The sequence below is a fragment of the Podarcis liolepis genome (genome assembly GCF_965112155.1).
Source record: "Podarcis liolepis genome assembly, chromosome: 13".
Lineage (NCBI taxonomy): Eukaryota > Metazoa > Chordata > Lepidosauria > Squamata > Lacertidae > Podarcis > Podarcis liolepis.
In genome coordinates, this window is record NC_139573.1 from 56,448,458 (window position 1) to 56,472,410 (window position 23,953).

General features: G+C 44.0%; 1 protein-coding gene across 1 annotated transcript in view; it reads left to right on the forward strand.

Moving 5' to 3' along the window:
- The first annotated feature begins 203 nt into the window (after nucleotides 1-203).
- The window catches only part of DDC (dopa decarboxylase), a 37,470-nt gene continuing 13,720 nt past the window's right edge, over nucleotides 204-23,953 (forward strand). The window contains exons 1-9 of the mRNA XM_083472194.1: nucleotides 204-422; nucleotides 3,314-3,427; nucleotides 4,021-4,140; nucleotides 7,366-7,500; nucleotides 9,619-9,762; nucleotides 12,707-12,773; nucleotides 15,713-15,807; nucleotides 19,716-19,783; nucleotides 20,387-20,463. Of these exons, the coding sequence (XP_083328320.1) occupies nucleotides 222-422; nucleotides 3,314-3,427; nucleotides 4,021-4,140; nucleotides 7,366-7,500; nucleotides 9,619-9,762; nucleotides 12,707-12,773; nucleotides 15,713-15,807; nucleotides 19,716-19,783; nucleotides 20,387-20,463 (1,021 nt within the window). The 5' untranslated portion in view covers nucleotides 204-221. The remainder of the gene's footprint in view (nucleotides 423-3,313; nucleotides 3,428-4,020; nucleotides 4,141-7,365; nucleotides 7,501-9,618; nucleotides 9,763-12,706; nucleotides 12,774-15,712; nucleotides 15,808-19,715; nucleotides 19,784-20,386; nucleotides 20,464-23,953) is intronic.

Sequence of the window (23,953 nt, forward strand, 5' to 3'; positions counted from 1 at the left end):
GGAAATTTCCCTAAAAGCTTTCACATTTCTGACTCCATTCCTTTTGATTCCAGGCTCTGCCCTGGGATCATTTTTGTTGTTGTATTTTTCAGTACAGTAGTTGACAACCTGATTTTTGTATGCATCAGACTTCACTTGTATGCATCAGGAAAATTGCCCAATTCCAGGTGGGCAATTTTTTAAAATGCCAATTTGTTTCTTTTAGAGTCTGAATTCTTGACATGGATGCTACAGAGTTCCGAAAAAGAGGAAAAGAAATGGTGGACTATATTGCAGATTACCTGGAGACAATAGAGAAAAGACGGGTCTATCCTGATGTGGAGCCCGGGTACCTGAGGCCTCACATCCCAGATTCTGCTCCTGAAGAACCTGAGAGATTTGAAGATATCCTTAAAGATGTTGAAAAGATCATTATGCCTGGGGTAAGATCAAACTGCAGATGAGCTTTAAAGAATGGGCTTGTCTACATGGGAGGTTTACTGTGTGTTTACAGGTGTTTGCATTCTCCTTTAATTTGTGTAGTACATGTGTCGTCAGCCTCAGGCAACAGCAGTCCCGATGCTTTCCTGATGTAAATTTGAGTTTTCCCAACACAGGGATAACCTGTTAAATTGGGGAAAATCAGGCCACGAACCACTCCACCTGGAGCCTCAGACAATTAGCTGTGGTGGTTTTGGGTGGGTGGATCATTTGTCACTCTCTGTTACTTCCCTTTCCAAATTCACTACTTCCCCAATGCTTTAACTTCCTTTCCAGCTATGCTCATGACTATATCTGGCATGATCCTGAATGGACAACTGTAGCTGTATATGTATATGTATATGTATATGTATATGTATATGTATATGTATATGTATATGTATATGTATGTGTATGTGTGTAGTTCCCTCAGTTATGTCCCAAACCAGAAAACTACACAAGCAAATAGAGTGCTGAGTATTTACAATTGCCTGACTCTGTGCTTTTGCACCCTTCCTGGGCTGGGAATTTAAAAACAAGAGAACGCCCAAGGTGTGTGCATTGCTATCCATGCACATGACCTGTTGGTCCTCAATCAGCATAATGGTATCAACAAATCACAGACTCTTCAAGTGCCCCTATTTTCCAGGAACAGGCCCAGATTTACAGAAGCCATCCCGGTTTCTGATTTGATCCCAGAATGCCCCGCTTTTCATTAGGAAGTCCCTACTTTCATAGGAGAAAAGTTGGAGGGTTTGGAAATATGCGAACCCTGAGCCAAGGAGATAAGTAACTGTACAACCTTTAGAAGACAACTGAAAACGGCCCTCTATAGGAACGTTTTTTCATGTTTCATGTTTTGTTATGTTTTTATACATGTTGGAAGCCGCCCAGAGTGGCTGGGGCAATCCAGTCAGATGGGCAGGTGTATTATTATTATTATTATTATTATTATTATTATTATTAGAATAGTACATCCCTATTGTCATCAGAGAAATGTTGGAGAGTATGAAATCAGAAGACGAGGACAAACAGAAAAGGGAACCTGTACAACATTTGTATCTGCTGGTACAAATGTGAAAGACCCAAGTGGTTCCTTATTTACAAATTCAGTATACTGTATGTGGGATAGCCCTACTCAAAGATTGCAATAAAAAATGGTAATATGGCTAAGATTATCCACAGCAGAAAAATGGAAGACTTTGCAGAGTCTGCAAATATATCTGTGGTATAAAAATGTCTGGAACCTAGACATGGCAGAATACAAATCACAATATAAAGGTTTCCAAAGGCTTTGAAGATCCAGAATGTTTTTATTCTGTGCAGCGGGACTTTATCCAATGCAGCTAATCTCTAGGTCACTATGGTGCTACCAATGCGGGAAATGTGGGCCTCCAAACAGGTGTCCTCTTACATCCAGTTTTGTTGACAAATTAAGAAAATGGCTACATGGCCATCTTCGTAATAAAATTAAGGGGGAGAAGGGGGGAATGTTGGGAAAAATAAATTAAACCATTCACATGCAACAATGGCAAAAAACATCAAATACATGTAAGTGTGGACTACTTCAGTCTAATTTGAAGGGGGGAAAGTGGATTAACAAATAATGTTCAAATGTGGACAAGTCCAATATGAATTAATTTATAAATAGCTGTAACAAAGTTCTTGAGGCAATAATTCTGATCAGTAGTGACTTGTCCATATGAGAATGGCTCTTCCATATCTGTAGAAATTGCCTCAGCACATGAAATCTGTCATACTCCAATTTTGCGATCCAGTACTGTACCAGAAAAAGGCAGCGTAGAGACTGCAAGTCATGTCAGAGTGCCCTGGGAAATCCATAAATCATCCACTACTAGATATGATCTTCAGTGAATGGAAAGCAGGTAAATTAAGGAACGGGAGGGTCAGCGGGCACAAACCCAGCCTCTCCCCCCCAACTCCAATATAGAAAATGCCATCTATGCTGAGCTGGTGTCAGAGCCAATGAGTGTGAAAGTGATTGTCCCTTTGACTTTCTCCATAATCCGCCTCTTTGCAGACTGTTCTCTTTTGCTTCATCCTGCAAATAGCCTGAAGGAGGGTCACATTTGATTAATCTCTTCAGAATGTGTCACTGACTTAAGTATTATTGCACAGCCTGATCAAGATAAACAGCTTCTGCTGCCTCATCCAAAGCATCAGTCTGCCTCATAGGGGTCTGTGGTCAGCAGCTCCATTTCTCAAGCCCTTGACATTTCCTGGATTTCTTTGTAATAACTGCCCTTTTCATTCAAATATCAGACTGAAGATCTTCTCCCCAGAAGCACCAAATGCACTTCATATAGCGGTTTGTTTTGCATTTCTGGTTTCAAACTGAGATAAAAAAGGCGGGAGGGATTTTTGGAGAAGAGCGTTGCAACCCCAGAGTCGTCCGCAACTGGACTCAATGGTCATGGGTCCCTTTACCTTTACCACAGCATATATTTGTAGCATATGACTTCCCCCAAAGGATAATGGAAACTGTAGTTTACTCCTCACAGAGCTATGATACCCAGCACCCTATAGTCCATATAGACTCAATAGTCAGTAATAAATTTATAGGCAATATAAGATAGATTTAGATTTAGATATGAACCAACCCAGACTCCGTAATCTTCATCTGTTGTCCTCCTTCTTCCAGGCTATTGGCTGATTAAACAATCAAGGGCCTGTGTTTTTCAGGGGGTATTGTTCTGTTTGTTGTTATTTGTTTTTAAACTGTAAAGCACCCGTGATCCTAGGATGAAGGGTGGCGCAGAAATCTAATAAATAAAACAATTCTTCACTCCAGCTTCTTTTCCTGATGTATGCCTGCTTCTGGTTTTTCCGGCAGGTGACGCACTGGCACAGCCCCTACTTCTTTGCCTACTACCCAACGGCCAACTCCTTCCCAGCTCTTCTGGCTGACATGCTCTCTGGGGGAATAGGGTGTATTGGGTTTACATGGGTAAGTGTGTTCCACCCCTCTCTGCTGGGCTACCCAGGGGACAGGTGACATGCGTGACCTTTGCACCAGGCAGGCAATTCACCCTGCAGTCCATATGCCAACCACACACCCAATTATTTGTGTTCCTAATTATCACCCACTACCAATGCCTCCCGCATCCATGTCCTGGAGACCCAAGTGTTTTATTGTGTTTTATTGTTGTGAACCACTTCAGGTTTTTGTTTTTGTTTTAGTATAGAGATCTATAAATATTTTAAAACACACAGATTAAGATTGAAGGAGTTTAGCCTGGAGAATATATGGTTAAGAAGTGATATAATAGCCATCTTCAAACATTTGAAGGATTGTCATATAGATGATGGAGCAGATTCATTTTCTGTTGCTCCAGAGGACAGGGCATGAGCTGTTTGACAGTGGAACAGACTGCCTTGGAAGGTGCTGGATTTCTCTTTGTGAGAGACTTTTGAAGCAGAGATTGTGTGGCCAACTATCAGGGATGCTATATTTGTGGGTTTCCTGTATTTCTTGGATAAATAATGAGGAGAAGCTACCACACTCCTGTAGTTTCTTTTTACCACATTTCTCTATTTTAGGCATCAAGCCCAGCTTGCACAGAGCTGGAGACAGTCATGCTGGATTGGCTAGGGAAGATGATCAATTTGCCACCATCATTTCTGGCCGAGAAGGATGGAGAGGGGGGTGGCGTAATCCAGGTAAGCTGGAAGCTTGTGGTCTTAGTTTCTGCATGGTGTATGTTCTGTTCAAACTGGATTGAAACCAATATGTTGTTTTTTTAAATATTATATGGGCATAATGGTTCCCCACAAAGGTGCAGAAGACATGCCATCACGCTTTCAAGTCATCATCTGATATCTGAGGAATGGAGACACTATGCCTGTGTGAACTATCCCTGAAACTCCTCGTTACCCCTGTGAAAACCTAGTTGGGACAATGTCCTATGGAAATATGGATTTGTATATGTAACCTGCCTTTTACCTGAAGGTCCCTAGTGGAGTGGCATACACCTAAAACCAACAAAATTAAAACACACACAATTAAACCAATTAGACACAAATTTACAAAGTTCATAAACCTTCCTCTCCAAAATCCTAGGCAAAAAGGTGTGTTTTCAATGACAATGAAACAACAACAGTGTTGTGGGTGAAACGTACCTCAGTGGGATGGTTGTTGCAAAGGAATCAAGACTTTAAAATGAGCCCAGAAGACAGGAGATTGTTCAAGATTGATGTTATGCTGAGGCACCCTACTAGTACCCTGGTTGCCACATTTGGTACCAGATTCAACTTCCAAACTGGTTTCAAGGATTTTGTTGTTGTTGTTTAGCCGTTTAGTCGTGTCCGACTCTTCGTGACCCCCTGGACCAGAGCACGCCAAGCACTCCCGTCTTCCATTTTGTTCAAACTCACTTTTATATGCCTGTTGTCTTTGTCCATGGAGTTTTCTTGGCAGGGATACTGGAGTGGCTTGCCGGTTCCTGCTCCAGGTGGATCATGTTTGGTCAAAACTCTCCACTATGACCTGTCCATCTTGGGTGGCCCTGCACAGCATAGCTCATAGCTTCTCTTATTCAAGCCCCTTCGCCACGGCAAGGCAGGGATCCATGAAGGGGGTTTTCAAGGATAGCCCCATGTAAAAGAACACCAACAATACAATAGGAAGTTACCAGAATGTGGATGATTGCAGCCAAGCTCTCTCTCCTCAGGTGGGGTACTAGATGGTGCACCTGCTGAAGCTGAGCATCAGCACTCCTAGTTCCTGAAGCCACCTGCGATGGCACCAGAGTTATCCTCAAGCTATGCACCTGTTCCTTCAGGGGAAGAGCAACCTGTTGTATAAGAACTTATCCCTCTTTTAGCTGAGCCAATTGTTTTAGACGCTATTCTGGCTATTTGGATAAACAGCTGTAATCAGGGCTTTTCTTCTGCCAAAACTCAATGCAGTTGGCATTATAATAGAACAAGGGAGGTGTTTGCGGTGAGTTCTGGCACCTCCTTTTTAAAAGAAAAATAGCACTGGTTGTAATAACTTTGCCCTTTTTAATGGCTACTTGGAATTCTAGAACTGTACAGACCAGCACAGACCTTGCTCCCAATTCCACAGTATTAAATCTGGAATAACTGCTTGAACACTTGCTAGCTGCTGAAGCCTAATGTCAGGATGAATTGCTTTTACATGTAGGGTGCAAATGCTGTTTTACTTCACCCCACCATAGCCCCAGTTTTGTGCTGAGGATCAATGAGCAATTATGTCTATTTGCCAATGGGAAATGCTGCCCTTTTAAGCTGACAATTCTTGATGGACTATAATTTGGGGGCACTGAGAGTGGGTGGTGTCTGTGCTGCTGGTGGAGATGAAGCAATTTGTAGTGTTGGTCTTCTTGCCTCATTCTTGTATCAATAATGATAAAAACAAGAAAGAACATGGTGGAGATGGGCTTTATATTAGACTGCCAATCAAATGAATATTGCAATATTGGCCTGTGGAAATGGGTGCTTAATTACCATTAAAGGACCAAATCAATATGAAATTATCCTGCTGCCTCAAAGGTGACACTTGAAAAATCCAAAGACAAAAGGAAATTTCCGCTTGGGGCTCTGTTTGACTCACCAATGCTTCTGTCGCCTCTTGAGGCTGCTCACCATGGTAACCTTTGTTTGCTTGCTGTGAAGTAAAAAGTATAATAGCCGGCTTACTTAGTATGTGTGTCATAAAAACCATCTTTCCCAGCAGCGCATTCAATGGGGGCGCCTCAGTTTCTCCACTCTGACATTTTATAGAGGCCTGATCCAGCCATAATTGCACAGCTAAGACCCACTGATTTCAATGGGAGGGATATAAGCAAGTGCTTAATGGCCTCTGAAATAAATAGTGTTCAAAAATGCTTAACGTTAACTACATTTAAAGTGTTCCTTGTCTCTATGCCTGTTGGCCTTCTCCTCCTGGAACTGGCTGAGGGTTCTTTCCCTCTAAACCAGAGCTCCAGTCCGCAAACCAGACGTCTGCAGCAGAGAGAAGGAATTCCTAATGTTGTGAATATGAGTGGGGACAGACTCCCCATAATTTCTACATTCAGTGGATGGTCAGAGTTAGAGTAGACTCCTGAATTTAGCAGGGGCTGGGAATAACACCCCTAACTTCCCCAGGCTCTGCCAGGTGTAGAGGGAGCATGATGTCACCCCAGGAAAAGAGGGTGTCCATTTCCAGCAGAGGTTTGGGGAGAAAGGGATGTGGGGGAGAAGGAGCAGGAAGTGGGCACAACCTCATGCTGGCTGCCTGGATCAGGCGACTGGGCTGCTGGGAAGGACAAGTCCCTCTTGGGACATACATGTTGTGAACTCTCTCTCCGTAAATTCAGGTTTAAAAGTGTGAATAAGCCATATTTCTAAGACACAGCAGACTCTGCTGCACCTTGATTTCCCCATAGAAACACAGCCCTGGGGGAGCGCCTGGAACCTCCTGGAATCTTGCTGCCATTCAGCAGAGACTGGGGGTGGAGTGCAAGGCTGTTCTGAATGCTGCTAGACCACAAGGGTTAGCAGAATCCATAGTGGAAAAAGAACGTGTGTCTTTGTGTCAGAAAGGCACAAGCGGAAGGTCCCAGGTTCCATCTACGATGGCATCGCCAAGGAGGCCTTGGAGAGACTCCCTGCCTGAAATCCTGGAGAGCCATTGCTGCCAGGCAGTGTAGACCGACTGAGCCAGGTGGACCTGTGCTCTGGCCTCGTAGAAGAAAGCTTCCTCGGTTTCTAAATTGCTTTCCACAAGAAATGCCTGTTTAATGAGGTGCTTCCAGCTGTGCTTCCTTTCCCCTGGCTTGCAGCACCCTAAATCTTCAACATGTTCTCTTCTGCCACTGTCCTGACTCACTTTCCATTGGCTTGTCCTGCCCCACTGAGCCTCTCTCTCCTTCCCTGCAGGGCACGGCCAGCGAAGCGACCTTGGTTGCACTGCTTGCAGCTAGAACCAAAGCGATCCAGCGGGCGCAATCAGAAAACGGAACGCTGACTCAGGGAGACATCATTGGCCGGCTGGTGGCTTATACCTCGGACCAAGTGAGTATTGAGACACTCTGGAGCAGGAATCGCCAGCCCAGCACCTGCAGCTGCCACAGTGCCTGCCAAGACCTTCAGTGGCATCCATGGGCAGCGGCCCTCGACCCTGAGCTTTCATATAGACATAGATATATAGATATACAGATATAGATATAGTTTTGTATCTGCTAAAAATAAAGTTATGAAGCAAAAAGTACAGGCACCCTTTTAAGCGATTTCTGTGATGGCTGCTCCCACCGGCCTGTGTTTTCGCTGATGTGTGAAGTCAGAGCTGTATAAATGAGTTCTTCGGACACCTGGCAATGGGGATCACTGGAGTCCTAAAGAGCTGTTGTTTCTCCCTCAAGGGGTTTTCCTGCTTCTGTCTTATTTTCCATAAGTCCTTGGAATCGCCATAGTTTCCCCTTCCTTCCCTGCCCCTGGCAACCAGAATGGGCCTTTCCTATGGTGGGTCATCTGAGACCAGGTAGTCCTTTGAAGTTGTTTTCTGCATATAGAATCCCCGCTCCACACAAAAGGCAAATGTGAAAACCTGTGAAGAGGCTTAGATATGCTTCCACCTGTACAGGAGCTGGAGACCATACACCTGTTAACAACTGTATAGTCAAGTATGCACCTCTATTCGTAATTTGCTCTCTCTGTTTTAAAGGGGCCTTACCCCCAGGTAAATGGGAACAAGATGCCAACCTAGGCTTTGGTTTAGAACTGGCATTGGGGATACAGGCTTCTGAATACAGGGTTCTTATGCCTTTAACAGCTCTATGATAGGCAGAAATTCCACAGGTTAAGTCTTTTCAAGGATGGAAATAAAATTATGGAAAAAGCTTCACCATGACTGTGCTAATTTTGTTTCATGTCATGCCTCTCGCATGGTAGTCACATTGAGTTATTCCATGCCCCAGTGGCAGCCATTTTTTGACTCTTCAACATTCAGAATATGTCCACTGGTCCAAAAAAGTTGGGTTGTAACATAATGAATGGTATTAAAACTAGTCCTACTCTGATAGACCTATTGAAATGAATGAACATGGCTAACTTAGGTTCATTAGTTTCAGTGGGTCTACTCTGAGTGGGACTTAATTGGCTACAACCAATTTTCATTCGCACACTGACTTTTGAAGTGGCTCCTTGGGAAGGCACAAGCATACTTTTAAACAAGCGTGTGAAATTACCTATTCTTTTCTTGTAGAAAAAGAAGCTGATGAAGGGGGGATATAAGGTTTAAGGTCACAGAAACAGGACCGTTATGTATGCAGTGAAGCTTTTCTCCTGTTCTTTGAATTCCTCCTGGGCAGCCCCAGCCACGCAGCTTGAAATCAAGTGCACCTGTGCACCTGCCCCCCCCCAACTTTGGGTTGTAAATGCCTGATCCTCAATAAGGGATGACAGTCCGACTTGCCTGCTGAAGGTCAGGGGATTTTTATTTTGTCTGCACAAGGATTTGCCTTAAGATGTTTCTGACCTTTTAAGGCAGCCTGTTGCTGAGCTCACAGCTCCTTCTGCATTAAGTTCATAACTGGGTGACTCAGTAATCCAAAAGGAGAGACAGAAAATCCAACCTCAGAATTAATATCAGGTTTAACAAAGGTAGATGGTTTAGGAGAATTCAGGATTATGATAAACAGGATTGCTTTCTTTCTCTCTGAATATGGTTGCATCCTTAACAATATTGGGAAGAAGGGCATGTGTGACTGTACTCCAGTTTCTCACTTGTCACGTTTTTGCTCCATCTCAGTCAGATTCTCTTGCCCCTTTTAGGCCGCCTCCTCCGAGCATCTCCAGCTAGTGGTTACTAGCCTATACCAGGTGGCTTGGCCAGTATTTTGGGGTTGTATTTTACTCAGAGTAGACCTATCGAAGTTGCAAACATGACTAACATGCTGCAAATGGGAGGCTGAGACTCGGATTTATTTGCCTGTCTTCTTTTTAAAAGAGGTGTTGTGTTCTACAAGTTTAAACTTTAACATGTTTTGTCTGTGATGCCTCTTCCCTTTTTAAATGAAATAAATTTTTTAACAATAAGAACAAACACTTGTGTGAAGTAATAAGTAAATTCAATAAACTAAGCTTCTTATGCAAATATGTTTTTAAGACACATTTTCTCCCATTTCATTGCAGGCTCATTCATCAGTTGAAAAGGATGGCTTGATCGCTGGAGTTAAAACCAAGCAGCTCCCCACAGACGAGGCGTTCGCTGTCCGTGGGTCAGCCCTAAGGAAAGCCGTAGACCAAGATAAAGCTGCTGGCCTCATTCCATTCTTTGTAAGTGCTGATAGCTCAAACTGCTGATAGCTAATGGCCATAATGCCCAATGAATAAGTAGACAACTGGGGTTGCCAACCTGGGAACTGGCCTGCTTCTCTGGGCCTTTAACAGCACCCAGAAGGAGAGAAGCAGCTGCCATTTGGAGAAAAGCAAGCTGAGGGCCCCCTCTCAGCTGCCAGCTGTATCTGCAAGAGGCAACCTGCTGTCCCTGCTCCTGATGTGATTACAATGTTGTAATACGGGTTACAAATTGGGTTAGAGTCATTGGCTGCTACAGACGCTGCATTAAAAAACCCTCCCCCCTCCCAGGACAACAGATGTTTTTAGCTTTCGGCTGTGGATAAGAGGAGCTTCAAGGTCCCTCACACACACAAGGTCACAGGAAAGGCAACCAGGAGAATGAAATATAGCTGAGCTTCATCTCTTGTGATAAGGCCTAAAGCCTGAGCTCCTTCTTGAGGCTTGTGTGTTACTGCATTTAGCAGCAAGAGGACATTGACACCAAGATGCTGTAGCTTTAATTTGGATTTAGCTGTTTCCACTGAAATCAGTGTCTGGTCTGTGGACTCCTGGAGAGGTCACAGCCATGTTGCTGCTCCCTGGCCCTTTTTGTGCCCATGAACTAAGCCAGGATTTGGCTCTGAGCGCTCCCCAAACTTCGATTCATGGTTATTGTTGTTGTGGGCATGTTTATAGCCGACCTTTTCCCCTGACAGACACTCAAGGCAGCTTACAGATAAAAATAAAGAACCACTAAAACACATGAAAAACAGTCATTAAAAACAATTGAACGTTGAATGTTTAATTTGATAGAATGGTTAAGCTCCCTCTTCACTAACCAGAATCTTTCCCTATAGGAAAACCACTTGCAAAGCAGCACCCCACATAATTCACCCCCTTTGCTCTTGGTAGCGGGAGGGAGAAGAAAATGCAACTTCTCCTTCCTCTGCCCTCCTCTTGGCCCTGTGTTAAATTGGGGCCTTTAAATATATATATAATTAAATATTAACCCAACTCCCTGAATTAATTTGGGACTGGATCTGGGGTGGGTGGTCCCTGGGTCCAGGGTGGGTTGCTCTGCTTGCCCCCAACCGGGATCAGAGCCACAGGGAAGAACAAGAGGTCTGTACACAGCCCTAGTATTTATGTTGTCCAATAACTAAGGTTCTCTGGGCAGCTTTCAGTTTTATGCAAAAATAAAACCATAAACCCATAAAATCTAAGGGAGCATACCGTAAAACCAGCAGTAGAAGATAACCACCATTTCAAAAAGCTGACACCATAAAGAAAGATCTGATCTTCAGAGCCCTCCAAAGTGTCCTTGAGTCACAAACGAAGAGATTGAAAAGCCTGGGGAAATGAAAAAGTCTTTATCTGGCATGGAAAGACCACAAGGTAGATTCTAGGCAAGCCTCTTTGAGGAGGGGTCCCATGACTGGAGCAGCACCACTGAAGAGACACGGTAGAGTCACTGCTGAGCCAAATCTTTTGCCCCTTTGTCATCTCTAGCCAGTAAATTCGTTGGAGCATTATACAAAAGCGGAGGTGGCAGTTGGGCAGGAAAAGAGAGTTTGCCAAAGCAAGGAGCAGCAACAAAAGCAATAAAAATAGTTCATTGAATGTCAGGTTTCAGCCCAGCCCCAGTTGGGAGCCTCCTCCGAGGAATGTGGGAATTAGATTCTCCTTCCCATTTAGCGCTATGCGAAAGGAAGAGTCTGGGTTGTTTAACCCTTTCGTTTGTTCCCTTCCTACAAAAATTACACAAGACCACTGTCTTTTAAAGTTTAAATAACAAATAACTTTTACTCAGTGTGCAGGCAGCTCCCCATTTATCTGGGGGTTACATTCCAAGGCACCGCACACATTGGTGAAATCACATATAGGTAATTGAAAACCATTGAAAAGGCCTGCAAACACCCCGTTCTGCCCTTTTAGTGACGTTTCAGTGACGTGTTTATGATGTTTCTGAGTCACTTCTGGGTTTGGTACAATGTGCGTATATATGGTCGCACACAGACTGAATGTGCGTGAACGGGGGCTGCCTGTACTTGCACTTGGTGGATCAAATAGACAAGGCAGGGAGGTGTTTCTTATGTTAATGATACATCTTATGTAGATTTGTATCTAAGACAAAAACTGTTACAGATGGACTAACTCTGAGACAGACAGCCGCACAACAGGACAGACCTGCTGCTCAGGTGCTCTAACAGCTGAGATAGTTCACAGCTGCCAAAACTGCCCCAAATGACATCACGGCCTCTGGCAGAAGGTGAATGATGTCACAGAGTTATATCTGGGAATGCTATGGCCCTTCTGAGCATTCACCTTTCACTTAGCATTTTGGATGCTTTCATCCAACAAGGAAGACCAGGGGGAGCAGAAATGTCCAGCAGATCTCCACAACCTGGGAAGAGGGGGAGGGACATGGAAGCACCTGCCTGGATTGGGTTCTGGCGGAGAGCCTAGAAGGAGTGGAACCTCCAGATCCCATCCAGATCCTTCCAGATCCCAGATCCCATCTCAGCTTTCTTAAGAGGTCCAAAGCAAAGCTTTCTTGACCTGGGGAAAGGGGCAAAGCTTCAGAGATCTGGGTCATGGTACATGTTCCAATAGTTCTTTTGAATTTCACAGAACTGGACCCATATTAGCTGAAATTATACTTAATGTGGAGCCAGTCTGGACTTGTTTTAGCTGAAAATACCACCACTACTCCCAAACATGCACAAATGCGTATGCACACGCACACACACGCACACAAGATCCTCAGATTTTGTATTGGGGAAATGCTGCATGAAATTAGTTTGTATTAGTTCTATGCAGCTAATCTTGTACCTTCCCAAATAATGCTGAAAGTTTTGGTTTTGGTTTGCTGATGGCTGATTCTCTCCTTCAATTAGATTTATTTTGTTGTTGTTGTTGCTTTTTGTTTTTGGTCCCGTAGTTTTGTGCAACACTTGGAACCACAACATGCTGCTCCTTTGACAAACTGTCAGAATTGGGTCCTATTTGTAAGTCAACAATTATTTATTTTGTCTCAGAGTTGGAAAAATATTGCTATAAATGAGCTACCATTTAAATTCCAATAAATTTCACTTGTCACATCATTAAATACAGTACTTTCAGTGAGATGTGCTCATATTGTTTAATTAAACAAACAAACAAATAAACAGGGTTTGTTTGAATGTAGTATGTTGTCAAACCTGTTCCATCTGGGAGCAGAATGAAACCATTACCCTGGAAACCTGCCTCTTCTCTGAAAAACGTCCCTGAGTTAGCTCCTTCCTGTTCTATTGCAAGTGTGTACCTGGATTCACAGGTGCACAGCCAACACTCATGTATGTTCATATGCATACTGCTGAGAGGTTTAGAATCTTTTGCTGCAGTTATGACTTGTGCTTGCTATGGATGTGTGTTAACCCTTAATCTTATGCCCATGAGAAGCTCTCCCACAGAGGACTGAAAAAGCTTGGTTTATTCTGTGAGATAGGAGTGACAAAATATATATAAATGCTGCTTCAGACAGCCAAGTTATAATCTAAACAGGTAGCAAATTTTACAATACATACACACCTTGATTAAAGAGTAAAATATCCCCTAACTATTCTAAAATGCCTGCAGAAACATGGGCAGGACAATTTTGCCATAAACCCCCACTAGAAGTGGAAAGGGGTGGGGAAACAAAGTATAAAGGTAAAGGGACGCCTGGCCATTAGGTCTAGTCGTGACCGACTCTGGGGTTGTGGCACTCATCTCACTTTACATCCCGAGGGAGCCAACATTTGTCCGCAGACAGCTTCCGGGTCATGTGGCCAGCATGACTAAGCCACTTCTGGAGAAACCAGAGCAGCACACAGAAACACCATTTACTTTCCCGCTGGAGCAGTACCTATTTATCTACTTGCACTTTGATGTGCTTTCGAACTGCTAGGTTGGCAGGAGCAGGGACCAAGCAACGGGAGCTTACCCCGTCGCGGGGATTCGAACCGCTGACCTTCTGATCGGCAAGCCCTAGGCTCTGTGGTTTAACCCACAGCACCACCTGCATCCCTTATAAAGTACTTTATTACAAAGTGTACCTGTCCTTAAAACTAAACAGATGTATGCCGAGTCCTGGCCAGTGCTGGGTCAGTTCTGTCGTGTTGGAGCCAGGAGAGCTCACTAGCCTTTGAATCTAAAGGTTTTTTTAAAATACCTTTTTGCCAAGGCATGCCAGTGGGGAGGGGACTGTGAACTGAGTGATTTCTACAATTTCCATAATTCCTTCCAGAATAGTGAGAAAATGTTAAAACTGGCCATCCAGTTTGCTTAATAAAGGGTGAAGGACTTGTGACAGTGAGCCATTATTTGAATCTGGCCGTCTTTGTCTGCTACCTGCCTTCAAATCACCTTTGAGGAGTTGAGTATCCTGTATCTGATAACTAAATTTGCAGGTGTTAATCTTTAGGTCAGGCGTGTGTGAATTCAGGATATGCCTGCGTGCCTTTTAGGGGCCTGGAAGTTCCAGAGTCACCAAAGTTTCATCATGGAGAGTCTCATGCCATGTTAGTTATGTCCCGGTGCGCTGCCTCGCCCCCATGACAGAGGGGTCCCAGGCCATGCTGCTGTCACTGCAGTGGGTGTGAGTGACGTTGGCACTCCCTGCCGTGTGTTCGTGTCACTGCGTAGAATTTTGGGGGGGCCTGCCCCTTCATTGAACATTTGTGGGTCCCTGGGGCCCCTGGCCCTGCATGGATGGTGCCTGTAGTTATGTCAGTCTTACACTCCTGCCATGATCTGCAGAGATAAACCAGATCGGAAGTTCAGATTCACACAACCTTTTCACAGTTTCCCCTCTGCTCCATCACTGCCCATGTACAGTGAACAGTTTAAACATGTTCCTCAGTCTTGTACTCCCTGTTGCAGGGAGACTTACATTTTCTCAGCCCTGGATATGCAATATATATTGTGTCCAGTGGCATAGCGTGGGTTGTCAGCACCCGGGGCAAGGCAAGTAATTTGTGCCCCCTAACCCGTGGATTTGCGCCCCCTAACCCTAACCCCCAGATGTTGCGCCCGGTGCAGCCGCCCCCCCCTGCACCCCCCACACTACGCCACTGATTGTGTCTGGAAAAATATGACCTATCCACATAGTCCCTTCCAACTCTACGATTCTGTGACAGCCCATTTATTGTTATCTAGAAGAGAGTTGTGCACCAATGAAGCAAGCGGCCACTGGCTATTGCCTTGGATATGTAAAGTCGTGGGGAGCATCATTTCTGAGCTCTTCTGTGTCTTAATTAGGGTTCTTAAAATATATTTATGCTTTAAAGGCATAAAGAAGAAGAAGCAAGCATCAGCAAGACTGCCCTATCCCATCCCAGCAGTGTTCCTCCACTTTGGGATTCTGTAACTTTAACATAAACCAATAAAGTAAGATAGTTATCTGAAGTCTGCGTCTTCTCCCATTCTGTCACAGGATCACATATCTACTCTGAAAATGTGAAAAGTGTTAGGGTAGCTCTGCTTATAGGCCACATTTCCACATAAGGCCTTCAAAGCCACTTACAGACTAAAAACAAACTTGGAAAAACACAGGAAAAATATTTATTTTATAACAAGACTGGTCCCTCCCCTGACTTTTTAATGTGGATATTCTGTTGCAGAAAAAGATTAGAGTTTTTTAGCACCTTAAAAATTAGTCCATGAATCTTGGGTGGCATAAGCTTTTGTCGCAAGATGACTCTGTGCTCACGGCTGCCTCGTGGCTGCACTTCCTAACCATTTTGATCACCCTCCAGAATTAGCATGTCTCCTTTAGAACATTGCAGCATTTTAGATTAGCTGCATTATGCAGAAATACTTTTTTTAAAATGACATTTAGAAACCTGCAACCCAGCCCTACCCTCATTACTGATTGTTCAGTTAGGTGGGTTATTAAAAGTTGTTCCTACGATTCCCCACCTTCTAGGTAATGAGGAGAATATTTGGATGCATGTTGATGCAGCCTATGCTGGGAGCTCCTTCATCTGCCCCGAATTCCGCCACCTTCTCAATGGAGTGGAGGTAAGCAAGAGTAATGAAAACTCAAAATGAAATCCAGGCAGAATCATTAGCTGCTAATAACCTGATTTTACAACTTTTATCTTCATGCACATGTCTGACGCAGTGGAAGAATGGGTGGCTGGGCAAGGTTTTGCTTCCGTATTTTTCTCTTCCTTATGCAGCTAAAAATACCCTGGCATTCAGCCTCCCGGCCTCTATGTATGGCGGGCAGTTAGGGTCACACCTTCCTGCCCTGGTGCACCTGTTCTGCCAGTACCTTGGGGTCCTTTCCCTTTCCCTTTATGAGCATATTGGTAAAGTCCAGAGTACACACACCTGAATTATGCAATCAGTCTTCCAGATAAAACTTGTGGATCAGCTTTGTTATTTGAGGTCTAAGCATATTGGATTTTGTGTATCTACAACCTATTCAAACATTATATCATTGTGTTAACACCTGGTAATCTTGGAGGGTGAACAGGGAAGGGGGGGGGCAAACATTCACTCCAAGTCCAACAACCTCTCAACTGTAGCTGATGCTCTTCTTCAAGCTGGAAGAAACAAATTAAAATTTCCAAAGGCTCCTTTAGAGGTGGTCCTGGTCAGTTGCATAGGGGCTCTGTAATATCTCCTAGAAGTACAATTTGTAGAGGGTGCGTGCAGTCCCTATTGCTATTAAGCTACACATGGCACCTGCAAGGGAGCCAAAGAGCTTGCAAACTACATTTTAACAGATGGGGGGGGGCAAAATGAGAGGAGGGCCGAGAAGTAAAGGAAAGGTGTGTGAAACAGACATTGATTGATTTGAGACAGCGGCTGGATTACTGGCTTGGGTAGAAGAAGCCGCCGTTGTCAGCTCTGAGCCTGTTGAACTCAGTTGCTGACGCTTATTCTGCCTTTTTGCTATCACCGCCTGCCGCTTCTTAGCTCCCACTGTAATTGTTGCAAATAAAGAGACTGGCAGAAAAGCAAAGGAAGACTTTCCCTGGCCTCTTGCTGGACTCTCTCCTCTGAACCTCCCTCTGCTTGGAGAAGGGAGATGGGGAAGGTGGCCTTTCCATCCTGAGTAGCTATGGAAATATTTTCAAGCAATTATCTGAAACAACATGATCATTTAGTGACCGCTTTCCTCATCTGCATCTGTTTTGAAAACCACAGGAGAATACATTCCAAATGCAGAACGGGGAAACTGAATAGTATGTGCAGAATCACCAAAGGGCATTCTGTTTCACGTACTGTATAAATGATAGGTGACTTTTCATTTTTTCAGTAATGCTGGGCTGCTTTTCATGTGCATCCTTAGATAAGGGCAATGCAATTTCCTGAGTCTCTTTCCAGACTGCCAGATAAACTCCTGGTCTTCCTTGACATTAAAGGGGGGGAAATATTACTGTTTGCTGAATGTACCTAAATAATGCCAATGTGTACGAGCTAATAAATGAAAAGAAGCAAAAAAAGCCCTAGCCAATAAAGCACCCTCCTTTCTCGTTTTTATCAGCAAAGCTTGCTGTAATTTCCTGTGCAGGTTTCACTGGCTCCTGAAGGAAATGAATCATCACTTCCCTGGTGTTTCAAGCGTCAGTGTGGCAACCATTCAACAAGTCTAAATAGATGCCCTCCCTCTAGCCATATGGCCTCCCCCCCCCCCCACCTCACAATACTGCTTCACAAAAGGCTTGTATGCAAATGGAGACGCTGCTGCCACTGGGTTGCAACTGACTAAAACAGAGGTATCCTGGTGTTGCAAAGCACCATACCATTTTTTTCTTCATATACATTCAGAAACCACAAAATCAACCTACATTATTATTTGTTAACTTTGCAGAATGGATAGTTTCTTTCCGCTTCCTTTGCTACATGTGAAAATCCTTGAAGGGGGGGGGAGGAGAGAGAGAGCTGCAACTCTGTTGGTCTTGGTGGCTCACTAAGGCAGGAGGGACCCTGCGGCTGGCAGCCAGAGGCTGGAGTGGGTGGCAGGGATGCAGGTGATGGTGGCAGGGGCACACCGGAGAACCCTTTTCTTCTGACCCAATTGCAGCAGTGTTGTTAGGGGACTTGATTTTTTTTAAAATTTCTTTTTTTTCCCTTACAGATAGGTAGCCGTGTTGGTCTGCCATAGTCAAAATAAAAAAATTCCTTCCAGTAGCACCTTAAAGACCAACTAAGTTAGTTCTTGGTATGAGCTTTCGTGTGCATGCACACTTCTTCAGATACAGTGTATCTGAAGAAGTGTGCATGCACACGAAAGCTCATACCAAGAACTAACTTAGTTGGTCTTTAAGGTGCTACTGGAAGGAATTTTTTTTCCCCCCTGAATATTTTATTAAGGATTTTCTTGTTTTACAGAAGTGTAGTGCCTCGTATTTCCCCCCCCCCCCATGTAACATTTTTACAAATCCGTTTCATTTGTTGAGGCATTGGGGGAGAAGAAAAAGAAAAAGAAAAAAGAAAGGGGGGTGGAGAGAGGAAAGATGGGTGGGGGTGGGGGTGGGTGGCGGTGTTTCTATTATGTTTAATGTATGTAGAGTTTGGTGTCAGCGTTGCTTGTGTTGTTCACTTGTGTTCCTTTGGTGGTGAGAGAGGTTGGGGTTGGCCTAGGGTGTGATTGTTTGCTTGTGATTGGCTGTGGTGATCTTTGTTTTCGTGTGTGAGTGAGGTGGGTGGGTGTTTTGGATCAGGTTAGCCATATTGATTTGTATGCTGTTGGTGGATTATTGTCACTGTCCTGTTGGGCTGTGTATGTGATAAAGGGGAGCCATACCGGGGTGAAGGCGTCTTCTTCTGTTTGTCCCCGTGTCAGTTTCAGTTTATTAGTTAATTTTTCTAGTAGGGCTGTTTCCCATACTATTTGGTACCATTGGTCCATGCTTACTCCTGACAGGTCTTGAGATCAGGAGGGTGACAAAAGTGGGAAGGGAGAGGAAGAGGTGGGGCGAGTGGAGGATTTCATCTTGGAAAGTGCTGCTTCTTTTGCTTCCAGCACAAGCTTCCTTCCTGCCCAGGGCCTGCCTCTCCTTGCCACCTGGCCCCTGACAGCCCCAGATCATTCTGGGTGCAGTGACCCAACCTGAGGTGATCCAGGATTGTCTCCACCTAAGTCAGGCAAAACCCGGATCCCCACAGATTGGCCTGATTTGGTTCAGGATTCAGCCTAATCTGGTGCATGGCGCCACAGAACGCATTGAAGTGTGGGATAACATGAAAACCTGTATACTCAGCCCTGGAGCCTGCATGCTGAACAGACCTTGTCCCCCAAGACAGAGACCTGAAAATCTCTTTTTGTCTGGGTTTTCCTGGCACAGTAAGGACTTTTAAGCTCTCTGTTTTTCTTATCAGGCAAAGTCTGCATAACATGCTGGCTCTGGAAGCTTGGGGGGTGATCACGAGATCTCAGGGGAACTCAGACGCCCCTGAGAGATCTTGTGAGATCATCCTAGAGCCTGTGCACTGCGTGGAGAGCTTAAAATCTCTCTCTGCACTGGGAAAACTTTCAACTTGTGCAATTTCAACCATTTTTCTCCATGGTTGTTCCCTAAATCCAGAAGTGCAGAGCGAATTCCTAATTTCTTAAGCTTCTCCCCTAGATCTCCGCTTTGATGCATATGAAGTATATTGTGCAAGTTAAATGCACATGAGAAGTGATTGTATTGTACTTTGAAATTGATGTATAGAATCATAAATAAAACCTTCAGAATATGAAGAGGACTTCACCAACCCATCAACCAAAACCTCTTAATAAGGGAGTTGTTTTTCAAAATCCCCGTCTGTGAATGCTACTGTTGAATTTCACCAGAATTCTCTAAATATTCCAATAATTGATGAAAGCTCCTCACTGACACACTGGAAAATCTGTCAAGGCTCTCAAGTTAGAAATATTGACCTGGTGGTTGTAATCATTTTCCTGATGGTTTTTTTTTAAATCCTTTCAGTTTGCAGATTCATTTAACTTCAACCCACACAAATGGCTCTTAGTAAATTTTGACTGTTCTACCATGTGGTAAGTATGAAGTGCAAAAATGAAGAGTTTGCATGTAATGTTAAACCATTATTTAATGAACAAACCTTTGGCTCAAGCCATAAGATATTCTGCAGATAATCAAAGTAACTAAGCTAAGAGGTTCAGCCAGATCCCATTTCTTACTCCTGATTAACATCACAATGTAATGTGATGTGTGGACCAGGGCTGTGAATGCACTACTCCTATAAAACACATTCTAAACACATCTTCCTCTCAAATAATTCTAGGATTGGAGTTTGTTTAGGGTTGCTTGGAATTGTGATTGTGGGGCATCATGCTACCAAGGTTTATTACACTTGAAATGAATTTGAAAGGAAATCTAGGAAAAGTATATGCTAGTTTCAGATACAAAGTAGTTGAAAAAATGATGTTTCATTAGGTTAAATTCTACGTTAATCAAACCCTAATCAAGAACAAAGCATCTGGTGTCTGCATGACTGCATATGACTTGGGCCCTTCCATTTCACATAAATTAATGAGTGGTCAAATTTTAATCTGCAATCAAAGCTTTTATATATTTTACTCATGACAGAAGTAGCTGGTAATGCAATGGCAAATAATCCAAAGTCAATATTTTTTCAGGGTGAAGAAGAGAACAGATTTAACCTGTGCCTTTAAAATAGATCCTGTTTATCTGAAACATGCCCATCAAGAATCAGGTAAAGTGTTTTATCTTTTCCCTAACTTGAAAATAGTTTTTGGCTGTCAAAGTTTGTTTCAGTTTAGATACTTTCAGCACAGTATTTCAAAATGGTAAGAGTTTCCCATTTTTTCTTCAAAACATGGGTTAGCCAAGTATGTAAATCAAGTTTACATGAGTTCAGAAAATTGCCTGATTTTACAAGTGTCCAAAGAAATGGACAAAGGAGGGGAACAACTCTCTGATTTTGTGTTCAGTCAATAATGAGGATTAAAATGACCACTGCCACTTTTGAAAGAATGCAGAAGATGTTTGCGGTGCATAAAAGGGTGGATAGGGTATGTTAAGGGAGAAGTGAAGCGATGAACATTTTGATTCCGAGAGTCCATTACAGGGGGATATGTTTTGTTGCAAACTGTAGGACTCTCTTGAGCAGCCAGGCAGCTCAATTGCCCAATTGCTCATTGTTCCGGTCAGGTTTGATTGCCTGTTGTTGAGAGAATGAAGCCTGGAACCACCCTCCCCCTGCCCAGGTGGTGAGTGATTGCACAACAGAAAGTAGGGGGGAAATCCTGTTGGGGTGAACACTTCCCTGATATGTTCAGGTACTAGACATGCCGCTCCTGTTGCTAGGTGAGGAACAATTGCCAAGATAGCAATGAGGAATAGTAGGCCTCATATTTTATTTTTGTTTTATTTATGATTTATGATTTTCATTTATATACATTTCATATAGTTTTATAATCATCCTAACCATTCAAAACTCGACTTCCTTCCTCTTCTTCCTGCGGTTCCTTAAATTTATTTTTTACATTTCCTGCATACTCTAACTTAACTTATTCTTTTATTTATCTACTTTAAATATATACTCTTATGAAACTGCAGGTTATTACAATAATCCTGCTAATGTCCTTATCTGTTTACAGTAGGCCTCATATTTTTGCTCATTCTCTTTCTGAAGCACTTCCTCTACCATGAACAAGTCTATTGCCTTCACAACAGGTTCAGTCCATTTCAGTGACGGCTAGAATGAGCCAGCAGTGATGTTTCCAACATCTTTCTTGAAGCATTTCAGCTCAGGGATGGGCAGAAGGTAGACTCTGATACACTAGTGGAGCAGCTACTGTTTGCCTGTGGCTGGGATTCTTGCAAGAAATGCTAGATTCAGGCTCCTTTCATCCTAGAACCCTTTAGTGCTGCTAAAGTGTGGCTTTTCTGAACTCAGCTGGAAGCAGGATTAAAATGAGGATTCCAGTCAAACACTTAACATTGTTATAGATTTGGGGGGACCCTTCCTAAAACCTTATAAATTAATAAATGGTAGGATTTTGGTTACTTGGAAAGCCACTTCCGGCCTCCCCAGGAGGTAGGGTTGCGGGCTTCACGCCCACCCCCACGTGAGCGGGGGCTGGTTTCAGCCCCCGCGAGAACAGGGGAATCCCGGCCGCGTCTGTCCCCCCAGCCAGCCAATCAGCCTATTTAGGGCCGACGCAGAGGGGGCTTGCCCTCTTTTCGCCGGCTAGTCCCCACATTTTCCCACCCTCCCTCCCTTTAGGTAGGCTTTATGTAGGTCTCTGACTTTGCTATGGACTTCGGTCTGTCGCCGCAAGGGGCATGGTAGGAATTTGTCCCAATTGGCAATTTACAGCCATTTGGTTTTTCGCCTACCTCGTAGCAACTCGTCACAACTCTTCGGCATTGGCGGTAGGCATTGGTAAGAAGGGGTTAAGAGGATGGGGGGGGGAGGAACACTATCACCTTCCCCCATTGAGCGAAGGGTGGTCTGTTAAAGGACTCTGGGGGGTGTGGCCCTGTCCGAAGCCTATGGAGGTATGGGCCAAAGGCACGCCCCGAGCGGTGATCCAGGGGAGCTCCTAGTTGACGTGCCTCAGCAGGAGACTCCCCCAATATAGTGTTAACCCTTCCCCGTGTCTCCAGCAAATGGGCTGGAGCCAGATAGTCGGTAGGACTAGTGCCTAAGCCAATGCCTCTCATTCCTGAATTCAATAAAGTTGTGGCCTAATTCGCCCATTTAACCTTAAACTATGGTGTCTCGTGTCTTTATTTACCCTGGTGGGGGGCAGGAACTCGCCACGCAATATGGATGAAAGTACAAGCTGCAGAACTGTGTCAGATAAGGAATCCCTGGGCTGGCTTATGCAAACCAGCCTGGCTGGCCTAGCAAAGAGCAAATCTATTAACATGACAAAAGGTGTTGATAGACCAGCTGAGAAGAATCCTTTGGCCTGGGGAGACAGATGTTGCCAAGGTGATGGTGTGTGTGTGTGTTTGAGATAACAGGAAACGGAGAGTCTTGAGCAAGGGTTGCTGGGAAGAAGAAGGAGGAAGGAAAAAAGACCAGTGTGAATCTACACTGGTTGGTTATAACATTAAAAATGCATTATAAAAATGTAATTCCAGAGGGTGTTGTAGAGCAGCAACCCATTGGCAATGGGAAATTGCATTGAGAGCTATATTTTTTTTTAAAAAAAAAATAGCCTTTAATAGCGTTTTTACAGATCAGTGTAGATCCAGCCTCAGATCCATCTTGGGCAGGCTGGCTGCAGAGATGACTGGGAGAAATGCCTTGGACTCCAGGGTTGTGCTGCTGTGGGGACAAGCCCCTCTTGAAATGACCATGCCGTAAGGTCTGGACTCCCTCCATGCAGACCGAAGGTGTAAATAGGTGAATAAACCATATTTCTTAAAGCTAAGACAGTCTCCGCCATGTCTCAATTCTCCAAAGGAGCACAGATGCTGGATGATCGCCTGGAACCCCCTGGGATCTTGCTGTCACTCAGCAGAGAGTGTGGGTGCACCCATCTTTTGTAACAATAAGTTGTCATATCACCCAACAACTTTTCTTGTTACTTATTTACAGAGGGGAGGCTTTAATAGCTAATTCCCACTGGTAATTTCTTTCAATTTTTTAGCTGTGAAGTAGTCCCATTTTACGATGAAACAAATGGAGTAATAATAATGGCAATAATGAAAGGGAACTGGAAATTAATCCTCCCCCTAAGAAGGAGGATAAGCTAACACTGAGGAAATAAAAAATGGCTACTTGAAGGGTAATTAATAGGCCATTAGTTACTAATCTTCTGATCAAACTGATCAGGCAGTAATGAAACAAGAAGTGCTGAATTCAGGACATGGAAGCCTTTCAGAGTTTCACTCGTGTTCTCCTGACCATACACAGGATTTGCTTTAGATTAGGCATGAAAAACACAGGAGGATAGCGCAAACCCCTCTGGAATGTAAGAGGAGGAAAGTGACATCAACTGGGTGCTTCATAAAAATTGAGCGGACAAAAGATGACAACTCCAAAGAAAAGGATTGCTGTAGACGCAGCTGACATGAACGCTGGGCTCTCAAAGGGTCTTCTGATGTTCTTAGGTGGGAATGAAAATTTGGGATCCTAGTATAGATTAGTTCTGGGATTTCAAGTCTCCACCTTGTAAATTTGAATCGGGTTCAGAGGACTATGGGGGGGGGGGTTGGGGGTTCCA